The 12,537-nt window shown below is 45.3% G+C and overlaps 1 protein-coding gene across 1 annotated transcript in view; it reads right to left on the reverse strand.

The window, feature by feature from the left end:
• Window positions 1-12,537, reverse strand: part of LOC121286083 (chloride anion exchanger-like) — an 81,432-nt gene that overhangs the window by 58,667 nt on the left and 10,228 nt on the right. Inside the window, exons 3-6 of the mRNA XM_041203081.1 lie at window positions 1,372-1,482; window positions 1,114-1,277; window positions 862-1,026; window positions 500-652 (exon numbers count right to left, since the gene is read on the reverse strand). Coding sequence (XP_041059015.1) covers window positions 500-652; window positions 862-1,026; window positions 1,114-1,277; window positions 1,372-1,482 — 593 coding nt within the window. The remainder of the gene's footprint in view (window positions 1-499; window positions 653-861; window positions 1,027-1,113; window positions 1,278-1,371; window positions 1,483-12,537) is intronic.

Here is a 12,537-nt window from a genome sequence, read left to right on the forward strand (position 1 = left end):
TGCACAGCACAAATTCACCAGAATGATACTGGGGTTAAAATACTTAAATTATGAGGGTAGACTGCATAACACTTCTATTCCCTTACGTATTAGATGATTAAGGAATGGTTTAATTGAGATGTCTAAGATGATTAAAGGACTTGATAGAGTGGACACAGGAAAACCATTTCCTCTGGATGGGGAGTAGATAGTTCAGGGGTGATATCATAAAAGGCCTCTTCACAGAAAGGTTAGTGGAGTTCCTGCCAAAAAAGCTAGGGGTCAAGCTGAAAATTACAACATCCTAAATAGCTACATTTTTGTTAAGCAAGGGTAATAAAGGTTACAGAACAATTGAAGGTAAATGGAGTTAAGATACAGATCAGTCATGATCATATTGAATGGCGGAACAGGCTCAAAGGTGCTGCGTGACCTCCTCTTTTTCGTATGTTCCTATAGGGATCGAAAGTCCCTTTCTGACTGTTACAACCTATATGGGGATTAAGTGTCCCCTACTCACCATTATAACCTCAATGGGGATTGGTACAGGGAGCTTTGCCTTGAATCGATCATTTAGTTCTTTAACAATAAATACAACAGCCATGATGATGAGTGAAATGACGAGGTCAGCGATGTTTGTTTCCGTGATATGATTGATAATATACTTCAGTGTCTACAAGAGCACACAACATACACATTAATAATCTTACTGATTTTGTTAAGTTCCAAATATAATTGTGTTTATTGAATCCTCTCTTCTAACTTGTTAAGATAAATGCAAAGCAGCAAGCTCACATTTAAAGCACAAATATGTATAAACTTAGATTTTAAAGATTAGAAATCTCTCTAAAATGCTGAAAGTAACCTTTTGTTTGGACTTACGTAAATGACAGAAAGTGGCCCACTGAATCCTGGGACACTCAACTGCAAGACAAACTTGAGCTGAGAGACCAGGACATGAATTGCAGCAGCTGTGGTGAAGCCCGAAATCATTGGGTCCGACAAGTAAATGACAATAAAACCAGCTTGAAGTAATCCAAGTGCCAGCTGGAAACGGAAAAGATTCTTGGTGACTTTTAACAGTATTTATTTTTGAAATGATTGTTTTTTTTTCATACCTAGAAAGACACAAACCTGAAAGATCCCAGTGAGGATAGTAACAGATGCAGCAACCCAGACCCGTCTGTCCTCTCCACTCATATCAGCAGGGAAAAGAGTATTATTCACACCTGTATCACCATCAGTGACCAGCCTGTTCACTACTGTGCCCACCATCAAACTCACCACTGGAAAGGGACCTGGTAACAATGAGAAATATTCAAGGCGGGAAAGTGCTCAATAAATTCACTGTTTCAATCATTCAGAAAAAGTTTTGAAATTTGAAATTCTCACCAACTGATAAATGTTTCGATGTTCCCAAAAAAAAGTATGTCAAGACAGGGAAAAAGGCGGCATATAGCCCATAACCAGCAGGTACCGAAACTAGCAGAGCAAAGGCCAACCCTGCAAAAACATACAGAGCAATGTCAGGTATCAGACTGGATTTCATATCTGAATGATTGTAAATAGCATCATCCTCACTGCAGAAAGTACTCATGATTGTTGTTTAAGTAGATTCTTACATTACATTGTAATGTTTGTTATGGTTATAGTTGCAATTTTTGATTTTATTGGTAATCATAATGACCAATTCTTAAAAGTAGCCATTGTAAAATTGAAATCAGACATTGATAGATTGAGCAAGTGGATAAAACAGTCTGCCTAGAATGGATACTGGTTGAGTGGCTATAGAGGATACATTGGGTGGGGGTGGTCATGGAGTTGTCATGGGGGTTATGAGGGCATGGAAGTGGCATGGAGAATATGAGGGACCATGGAGGGGGCATGGAGGCATGGGGAAAATGAAGAGCCATGGGATAATGGACGTTACAGAGAGGGCATGGAGATTATTTGAGGTTATGAGGGAGCACAGAGGTTGCATGCGTAGTTGGGTGGGGTGAAGGATGAGGGTTTGAGGATCTGACATTTATCATTGGTCCCATACAGGTCCCACAAAACATCCATCCCCTTGTACTCCAGCTTGCTTGAGCTAAACCCAACATTCCAATTGTTTTTAAAAATTATCTTTGTACCTGGATTTCAATTTGAACACTTTAATCTACTTTGATCCAAGTATTATTTAAATAGTGAAAGTCTAGGAAGAGTATAGGTCCAAATTGATTTGTGCAAGATTTGCGTGGAGAAGTCAGGAACATTGAGCTGGGAAACTTCCCAACCCAGCAGATCTGACTCCTTTTAAAAGGCAGACAAACACCATACTTTTATTCGGGGGATGGATTTGGGTCTGCTTCACTAGTGGCATGCCTAAGGTAATGACGAAGGCAGATGAATGTCCAGGGTGGCAGTCTCCATTTACTGGGATATCAGCCCAGTTTTAATTATTAATTTCACTAACCAGATCAAAACAACTAGTCCTTTAATAGCCTCTTTAAACTGTCAAACAAAATGTGAACACAGCCCCTGCTGCGATAAATGGTTTGGAGCTTTTGAAACTCAGCCAAGCATTCATAACATGCTCAATTGTAACAACAATGTAAACAGTTAAGTCTATTGAAACTGGAAAAAATGGCCTTTTTTTCCTAAGCTACACCAGATGTTCTGTTAATCAAAGCAGTCCTGAAGCCTTTTCTCTAAGTGAAAGATGCTGAAGGTTTTGTTTTTCAATTTAAAAGGGCTCTGCACTTTATAATAGAGATCCAAATCAGGGCACTCTTCAGTTTTTAATGCAGAAGGGCAGTCTTCAGTTGTGGGAGGGGGCTGGAGTAGGACTGGAACAAGGAATGTTCCGCATACCCCATAAAGAGACAGACATAGCTGGGGCCCATGCAGGTACCCATAGCCACACCTTTTATTTGGAGGAATTGAGAGGAGTTAAAGGAGAAATTGTTCAGTGTGAGAACAAGTTCAGCCAGACGGAGGAGAGTATTGGTGGATGGGGATTGTTCAGGCCTCTGTTCGAGAAAGAAGCTGAGAACCCTCAGACCATCCTGGTGGGGGATAGAGGTATAGAGGGATTGGATGTCCATGGTGAAGAGGAGGCGGTTGGGGCCAGGGAACTGGAAATTGTTGATGTGACGTAAGGTGTCAGAGGAATCACGGATGTAGGTGGGAAGGGACTGGACAAGGGGAGAGAGAAGGGAGTCAAGATAATGAGAAATGAGTTCCGTGGGGCAGGAACAGGCTGACACAATCGGTCTGCCGGGACAGTCCTGTTTGTGGATTTTGGGTAGGAGGTAGAAGTGGGCCGTCCGAGGTTGGGCGATTATCAGCTGTGGGAGGAAGATCTCCAGAGGAGATGAGGTCAGTGGCAGTCCTGGAAACAATGGCTAGATGTCATGGTCCAGGGAGAGGTAGGAAGAAGTGTCTGCGATTTGATGCTCAGCCTCTGCGAGCGTCAAACTTACATAATGCTGATCAACTTATTGAAGCCTTAGGATTGGGAGAGTTCTAGAACCAATGAAGTGTGATCATAAAATGTATAAAAAGGCAAAAATTAGAACATACAAGTTGATCGGGTTGGGTGTGGGTTATTAGGGTTGGTTTTACGTTGATAGGGTTGGATATGGGTTGATAGAGTTGAGTTTGGGTTGTAAGTGTTGGATTTGGCTTCTTAGGGTTGGCACGGGTTGTTAGGGTTGTTTTGAGATATTAGGGTTGGGATTGGTTTCGGGCTGATGGGGTTGGTTACAGGTTGATACGGTTGGGTTTGTATTGTTAGGGTTCGATTTGGGTTTTTAGGATGGGGTTTGTGTTGATAGGGTTGGGTTTGGGTCGTTAGGTTAGAATGTGGGTTGATAGGGTTGGGTTGGGGTTGTTAGGGTAAGGTTTGGGTTGATAGGGTTGGGTTTGGGTTGTTAGGGTTGGATTTGCATTGATAGGGTTAGCCATGGGTTGATAGGGTTGGGTTGGGTTTGGGTTGATAGGGTTTGGTTTGGCCTGATACAGTGGGGTTTGGGTTGATAGGGTTGGGTTTGGTAAATGGGGTTGGGTTTGTGTTGATAAGGTTGTGTACAGGTTGCTGGAGATGGGTAGGAGTTGGTAGGGTTTGGTATGGGTTTGTAGGTTTGGGTATGGGTTGATAGGGTTGGGTTTGGCTTGACTGAGTTGAGCTTTTGTTGTTAGGGTCGGATTTGGATTGATAGCATTGGGTTGGGTTGGGGTTGATTGGGTTGGGTGTGGGCTTTTAGGGTTGGGTTTATGTTGATAGGGTTGGGTACAGGTTGATATGGTTGCATTTGTGTTGTTCGGGTTCAGTTTGAGTTGACAGGGTTGGGCTTAGGTTGATCGTGTTGGTTTTGTGTTGGTGGGTTGGATGTGGGTTGATAGGGTTGGGTTTGTGTTGATAGGGTTGTGTATGGGTTGATTGTGTTGGGTTTGCTTTCTGAGGGTTGGGTTTGCATTCAGAGGATTGGGTTTGCATTCAGAGGATTGGGTTTGCATTCAGAGGATTGGGTTTGCATTCAGAGGATTGGGTTTTCATTCAGAGGGTTGGGTTTGCATTCAGAGGGTTGGGTTTGCATTCAGAGGGTTGGGTTTGCATTCAGAGGGTTGGGTTTGCATTCAGAGGGTTGGGTTTGCATTCAGAGGGTTGGGTTTGCATTCAGAGGGTTGGGTTTGCATTCAGAGGGTTGGGGTACAGTTTGTCATGATTGGGTTTGGGTTGATAGGGTTTGGTTTAGGTTGATAGGGGTGGGTTTAGGGATAGGTGTGAGTACAGGTTGATAGGCATGGGTACGGTTTGGTAGTTTTAGGTACAGGTTAGTAGGGCTAGGTAGGGGTTGGTAGGGCTAGGTATGGATTTGTAGTGTGGGTACGGTTTGGTAGGATTAAGCATGGTTTGGTAGGGTTGGGTACAGTTTGGTAGGGTTGGGTATGGGTTGATAGGGTTGGGTTTGGGTTGATAGGGTTGGGTTTGGGTTGAAGGTTCAGTTTGGGTTGATGGGGTTTGGTTTGGCCTGATACAGTGGGGTTTGGGTTGATAGGGTTTGGTTTAGGTTGATAGGGGTGGGTTTAGGGATAGGTGTGAGTACAGGTTGATAGGCGTGGGTACGGTTTGGTAGTTTTAGGTACAGGTTAGGGCTAGTTAGGGGTTGGTAGGGCTAGGTATGGATTTGTAGTGTGGGTACGGTTTGGTAGGATTAAGCATGGTTTGGTAGGGTTGGGTACAGTTTGGTAGGGTTGGGTATGGGTTGCTAGGGTTGTGCTTGGGTTGATAATGGTGGGTACAGTTTGATAGGGCTGGGTACATGTTCGTAGCATTGGATAGGGATTGGTAAGTGTGGGTATGGCTTGGTAGGGTTGGGTATGGTTTGGTAGGGCTGAGTACAGGTTAGTAGGGCTTGGTACGGATCTGTAGGGATGGGTAGATGTTTGTAGTGCTGGATATGGTTTGGCAGGATTGCATACAGATTGGTAGGGTTGGGTATAGCTTCGTAGGGCTGGATTTGTGTCACTGGGGTTGGGTTTGTGTTCATCGGATTGTGTACAGGTTGTTAGGGATGGGTATGGATTGGTAGGGTTTGATATGGGTTGGTAGGTTTGGGTACGGCTTGATAGGTTTGGGTTTGGGTTGTTAGGGTTGGGTGTGGGTTGATAAGGATGGGTATGGATTGATAGCATTGGGTTTGGCATGATAGGGTTGGGCTTGTGTTGTTAGGGGTGGGTTTGGATTGATAGTGTTGGATTGGGTTTGATAGGATTGGGTTGGGGTTGATCAGGTTGGGTGTGTGTTGATAGGGTTGGGTACGGGTTGATACAATTGGGTTTGTGTTACTAGGGTTCAGTTTAAGTTGATAGAGTGGGGTTTGTATTGCTAGGGTTCTGTTTGAGTTGACAGGGTTGAGTTTGGGTTGTTAGGGTTGATTGTGGGTTGATAGGGTTGGGTTTCTATTGGTAGAGGTGGTTTTGGGTTGATTGAGTTGGGTTTGGGTCCAGATGGTTGGGTCTGTGTTGACAGGGTTAGATGTGGGTTGAAGGTTGGGTCTGGGTTAATAGAGTTGGGATTGGATTGATGCAGTTGGGTTTGGGTTGATGGGGTTGGCTTTTGGTTGATAGAGCTCGATTTGCATTGAAATACTAGGGTATAGTTTCACAGCATTGGTTACGGGTTGATAGGGTTCGGTTTGGGTTGTTAGGTTTGGATGTGTGTTCATAGGGTTGTGTTTGGGTTGGTAGGTATGGGTTTGAGTTGATAGATTTGGGATTGGGTTGATAAGGTTGGGTTTGGGGTGATAGGGTTGGCTTTTGGTTGATAGTGTTGGGTTTGGCTTCTTAAGGTTGGGTTTGTGTTGCTATAGTTGGGGTTGGGTTGCCAGCATTGGGTATACGTTGATAGGGTTGGATTGCATTGAAAGGCTGGGGTATGATTTGACATGGTTGGGTTTGTGTTGATAGGGGTGATAGGTGTGGGTACAGGTTGATAGGCGTGGGTACGGTTTGGTAGTGTTAGGTACGGGCTGGCAGGGCTGGGTAGGGGTTGTTAGGGCTAGGTGCAGGTTTGTAGTGTTGGGTACGGTTTGGTAGGATTGAGTATGGTTTGGTAGGATTAAGCACAGTTTGGAAGGGTTAAGTATGGGTTGCTAGGGTTGGGCTTGGGTTGACTGGGGTGGGTACGGTTTGATTTGGGTGGGTACATGTTCGTAGCATTGGGTACAGATTGATAGGTGTGGGTGTGGCTTAGTAGGGTTGGGTACAGTTTGGTGGGGTTGGGTACAGGTTGGTAGGGCTGGGTAGGGATTGATACGGATGGGTGGAGGTCTGCAGTGCTGGGTATGGTTTGGTAGGATTGCTTACAGATTGGTAGGATTGGGTACAGCTTGGTAGGGCTGGATTTGTGTCACTAGGGTGGTGTTCGTGTTGATTGGGTTGTGTACAGGTTGGTAGGGCTGGGTATGGGTTGGTAGGGTTTGGTATGGGTTGGTAGGTTTGGGTACGGCTTGATAGGGTTGGGTTTGGGTTGTTAGGATGGGGTGTGGGTTGATAGTATGGGTATGGATTGATAGCATTGGGTTTGGCTTGATAGGGTTGAGCTTGTGTTGTTAGGCTTGGGTTTAGATTGATAATGCTGAGTTGGGTTTGATAGGATTGGGTTGGGGTTGATCAGGTTGGGTATGGGTTATTAGGATTGGGTTTATTTTGATAGGGTTGGGTACAAGTAGATACGGTTGGGTTTGTGTTGTTAGGGTTCGGTTTGAGTTGACAGGTTTGGGTTTGGGTTGTTAGGGTTGGGTTTGGGTTGATAGTTGGGTTGTTTTGGTTCGGTTTGGGTTGTTTGAGTTGGGTTTGGGTGATAGGGTTGGGTTTTTGTTGTGAACATTCCGTTTGGGTTGACTATGGGTTGGTAGGGTTGGGTTTGGGTTGATAGTGTTCGGTTTGTATTGATAAAGTTTGTTTTGGGTTGATTGAGTTGGGTTTAGGTTCAGAGGGTTTGGTTTGTGTTGACAGGGTTAGGTGTGGGTTGAAGCTTGGATTTGGGTTAATAGAGTTGGGTTTGGGTTGACGGGGTTGGCTTTTGGTTGGTAGAGCTTGATATGCATTGAAAGACTGGGGTACGGTTTCTCAGAGTTGGTTACGGGTTGATAGAGTTGATAGAGTTGGATTTGGGTTGTTAGGTTTGGATGTGCATTGATAAAGCTGTGTTTGGGTTGATAGGTATGGGTTTGAGTTGATAGATTTGGGATTGGGTTGATTGGGTTGATAGGGTTGAGTTTCAATTGAAAGGGTTTGATGCGGGTTGATATAGTTGGGGTTGGGTTGATAGGGTTGGATTTGGTTTGATAGGGGTGGGTGTGTGGTGATAGGTGTGGGTATGGGGTGATAGGTGTGGGTATGGGTTGATAGGCGTGGGTATGGTTTGGTAGTGTTAGGTACAGGTTGGTAGGGCTGGGTGCGGGTTTGTAGTGTTGGGTACAGATTGGTAGGATTGAGTATGGTTTGGTAGGGTTGGGTACAGGTTGCTAGGTTTGGGCTTGGGATGATAGGGGTGGGTACGGTTTGATAGGGGTGGGTACATGTTCGTAGGGTTGGGTATGGATTGGTAGGTGTGAGTATGGCTTGGTAGGGTTGGGTACAGTTTGGTGGGGTTGGGTACAGGTTAGTAGGGCTGGGCACATGTTGGTAGGGTTGGATAGAGGTTTGTAGTACTGGGTATGGTTTCTTGGGATTGTGTACAGATTGGTAGGGCTGGGTACAGCTTGGTTGGGTTGGGTTTGGGTCACTGGGGTTGGGTTTGTGTTCATTGGGTTGTGTATAGGTTGGAAGGGATGGGTATGGGTTGGTAGGGTTTGGTATGGATTAGTAGGTTTGGATACAGGTTGATAGGTTTAGGTTTGGGTTGTTAGGGTTGAGTGTGGGTTGATAGGGATAGGTATGGATTGATATCGTTGGGTTTGGCTTTGACAGGGTTGAGCTTGTATTGTTAGGGTTGGGTTTGGATTGATGGCATTGGGTTGGGTTTGATAGGATTAGGTTGGGGTTGATTGGGTTGAGTGTGGGTTATTAGGGTTGGGTACAGGTTGATACGGTTGGGTTTGTGTTGTTAGGGCTCAGTACAAATTTGTAGGGTTGCGCTGGGATCGGTCAGTGTGAGTATGGTTTGGTAGGTTTGGTGTATGATTTGGTAGGGTTGTTATTGAGGTGTTAGGGTTAGGATTGGTTTCTTAGGGTTGTGTTTGGGTTGATAGTGTTGGATATGGGTTGATACAGTTGGGTTTGAGTTGTTAGGGTTCGGTTTGGGTTTGAGTTGATAGGCTTGGGTTTGGGTCATTAGAACTGAAAGAGTTGGGTTTGGATTGTTAGGGTTGGGTTTGGTTTAATAGGGTTGCATTTGGGTTGATATGGTTGGCTTTGGGTTGTGAGAGTTTGGTTTGGGTTTGGGTTGAAGAGTCATACAGACTCGAAATGTTAACTGTATTCCTCTCTGCAGATGCTGTCAGACCTGCAGAGTTTTTCCAGGTATTTTTGTTTTTGTTTCGCATTAATAGGGTTAGCCACAGGTTGATAGGGTTGCTTTGGGTTGATAGGGTTGGATTTTGGTTGATAGGGTTGGGTTTGTGTTGATAGGGTTGGATTTGGGTTGATTGGGTTGGGTTTGTCTTCAGAGGGTTGGCTTTGCATTCAGAGGTTTGGGTTTGGAGTGATAGGGTTGGGTTTGCTTTGAAGGTTCAGTCTGGATTCGGTTTGGTTTAATGATACCGGGGGGGGTTTAGGTTGATAGGGTTGGATTCCAATGAAAGGCTGAGGCACGGTTTGACATGGTTGGACGTGGGTTGATAGGGTTGGATTTGGGTTGATAGGGACAGGTTTGAGTTGATAGGTATGGGTGCGGGTTGATAGGCTTGGGTACAGTTTGGTAGTGTTAGGTCCGGGTTGGTAGGGCTGGATGCGGGTTTGTAGTGTTGGGTACAGTTTGGTAGGATTAGATATGGGCTGGTGAGGCTGGGTATGGGTTTATAGTAAATAAAAACAGAATAACCTGGAAAAACTCAGCAGGTCTGGCAGCATCGGCGGAGAAGAAGAGTTGACGTTTCGAGTCCTCATGACCCTTCGACAGAACTACCAAACCATACCCATGCCTATCAACCCGTACCCACACACCCACCCCTTAAACCAGCATATATTTCACCCCACTTCTAACATTCAATCAGTTCTGTCGAAGGGTCATGAGGTCACGAAACGTCAAGTCTTTTCTTCTCCGCCGATGCTGCCAGACCTGCTGAGTTTTTCCAGGTTTTTGTTTTGGCTTTCCAGCATCCACAGTTTTTTGTTTTTATCTACGGGTTTATAGTGTTGGGTACGGTTTGATAGGATTAAGCACAGTTTGGTAGGGTTGGATACGGGTTCCTAGGGTTGAACTTGGCTTGATAGAAGTGGGTACGGTTTGATAGGTGTGGGTACATGTTCGTAGGGTTGGGTAGGGATTGGTAGGTGTGGGTATGGCTTGGTGGGGTTGGGTATGGTTTGGTAGTGTTGGATACAGGTTGGTAGGGCTGGATATGGTTTGGTATGGCTGGGTAGAGTTTGACAGTGTTGTGTATGGTTTGGTAGGATTGCGTACAGCTTGATAGGGCTGGGTATGAGTAGGTTGGGCTGTTTGGGTCAATGGGGTTGTGTTTGTGTTGATAGGCTTGTGTACAGATTGGTAGAGATGGGTACGGGTTGGTATGGGTTTGTAGGTTTGGGTACAAGTAGATAAGGTTGGTTTTGAGTTGTTAGGGTTGGTATGGGTTGATAGGGATGGGTAAGGATTGATAGCATTGGATTTGGCTTGATAGGGTTGAGCTTGTGTTGTTAGGGTTGGGTTTGGATTGATGGCTTTGGGTAGGGTTTGATAGGTTTGGGTTGGGGTTGAGTGTGGGTTATTAGGGTTGAGTTTGTGTTAATAGGGTTGGGTACGGAATTGATACAGTTGGGTTTGTGTTGTTAGGGTTCGGTTTGGGTTGACAGGGTTCTGTTTGGGTCATTGGGGCTGATTGTGGATTGATAGGGTTGGGTTTGGGTTGAAACGGTTGGGTTGTTTCGGTTCAATTTGGATTGATAGCGTTGGGTTTGGGTGATAGGGTTGGATTTGGGTTGTGAACATTTGGATTGGGTTTGGGTTGTTAGGGTTGACTGCGGGTTGATAGGGTTGGGTTCGGGTTGATAGGGTTGGGTTCGGGTGGACAGGGTTGGGTTTGGGTTGATAGGGTTGGGTTTGGCTTGATAAGGTTCTGTTGGGTTGATAGGGTTGGGTTTGTATTGATCGGGTTAGGTTCAGTTTCAGAGGGTTGGGTTTGCATTCACAGGTTTGGGTTTGGGTTGATAGGTTTGAGTTTGCTTTGAAGGATGGATTAATAGGGCTCGGTTTGGGTTGATGGGGTTGGGTTTGGGTTAATAGTGGTGGGTATGGATTGATAGGGGATGGTACAGTTTGATAGGATTCGGTACGGGTTGGTAGGGCTGAGTACAGGTTGTTAGGGCTGGAAACAGGTTTTTAGTGTTTGGTACAGTCTTGTAGGATTGAGTATGGGATTGTGGTGCTGGGTATGGGTTTGTAGCGTTGGGTACGATTTGGTAGGATTGAGTAGTGTTTGGTAGGATTGAGTACAGGTTGCTAGGGTTAGGCTTGGATTGATAGTTATAGGTATGGGTTGATAGGGGTGAGTATGTGTTCGTAGGGTTGGGTTGGGATTGGTTGGTCTGGGAATGGATTGGTAGGTTTGGGTACGGTTTAGTAGGGTTGGATATGGGTTGGTAGGGCAGGGTATGTGTTGGTATGGCTCGGTAGAGGTTTGAAGTGCGGGGTACGGTTTGGTAGGATTCCATACAGGTTGGCTGGGTTGGGTACAGCTTGGTAGGGCTAGGTACAAGTAGATTGGGCTGTGTTTGTGTCAATGGGGTTGGGTTTGTGTTGATAGGGTTGTGTACAGGTTGGTAGAGATGAGTACGGTTTGGTAGGGTTTGGTATGGGTTTGTAAGTTTGGGTACGGGTTGATATGACTGCGTGTGGGTTGATAGGGACGGATATGGATTGATAGGGTTGGGTTAGGTTGGTACTGTTACGTTTGGGTTGTTAGGGTTTGATTTGGATTCATAGGCATGGATTTTTGTTGGTAGGGTTGGGTACAGGTTGAGGGGGTCTGGTTTGGGTTCATAGGGTTGGGTTTGGGTTCATAGGGTTGGTTACAGGTTGACAGGATTGAGCACAGGTTGGTCAGGTTGGGTTTGGATTGATAAGGTTGGGTACGGATTGATAGGATTGTGTTTGGGTTGATAACATTGGGGTTGTGTTGATAGGGTTGGTGTTGGGTTGTTAAGGTTCAGTTTGGGTTGATTGGGATGGGGTTGCATTGACAGGCTTGGATTTGAGTTGATAGGGTTGGGTTTTGGTTGTTAGGGTTCGGCTTGGATTCACAGGGTTGGGTTTGGGTAGTTAGAGTTGAGAATGGGTTGATTGGTATTAGTTTGTGTTGTTAAGGGTTTGTTTAGGTTGATAGGGTTTCACTTGTGTTGTTAGGGTTAGGTTTGAGTTGGTGGGGTTGGGTTTGGTTGATTGGGTTTGGTTTGTGTTGTTAGGGTTTGGTTTGGGTTGATTGGGTTTGGTTTGGTTTGATCGGGTTGGGATTGGGTTGATTGAGTTATGCTTGTGTTGTTAGGGTTGGTTTTGGATTGATTTGGTTGGGATTGGGTTCAGAAGGTTGGGTTTGTGTTGACAGGGTTAGGTGTGGGTTGAATGTTGGGTCTGAGTTAATAGAGTTGGGTTTGAGTTGATGGGGTTGGGTTTGGTTTGATAGGGTTGGCTTTTGGTTGATAGGGTTGTGGTTGGGTTGTTAGGCTTCAGTTTGGGTTGATTGAGTTGGGGTTGTGTTGACAGGCTTGGATTTGGGTTGATAGAGTTGGATTTTAGTTGTTAGGGTTCGGCTTGGGTTCACAAGCTTGGGTTTGGGTAGTTAGGGTTAAGAATGTGTTGACTGGGTTTGGTTTGGGTTGATTGGGTTTGGTTTGTGTTGTTACAGTTTGGTT

This window comes from Carcharodon carcharias, chromosome 13, assembly GCF_017639515.1.
Source record: "Carcharodon carcharias isolate sCarCar2 chromosome 13, sCarCar2.pri, whole genome shotgun sequence".
Classification (NCBI taxonomy): Eukaryota; Metazoa; Chordata; class Chondrichthyes; order Lamniformes; family Lamnidae; genus Carcharodon; species Carcharodon carcharias.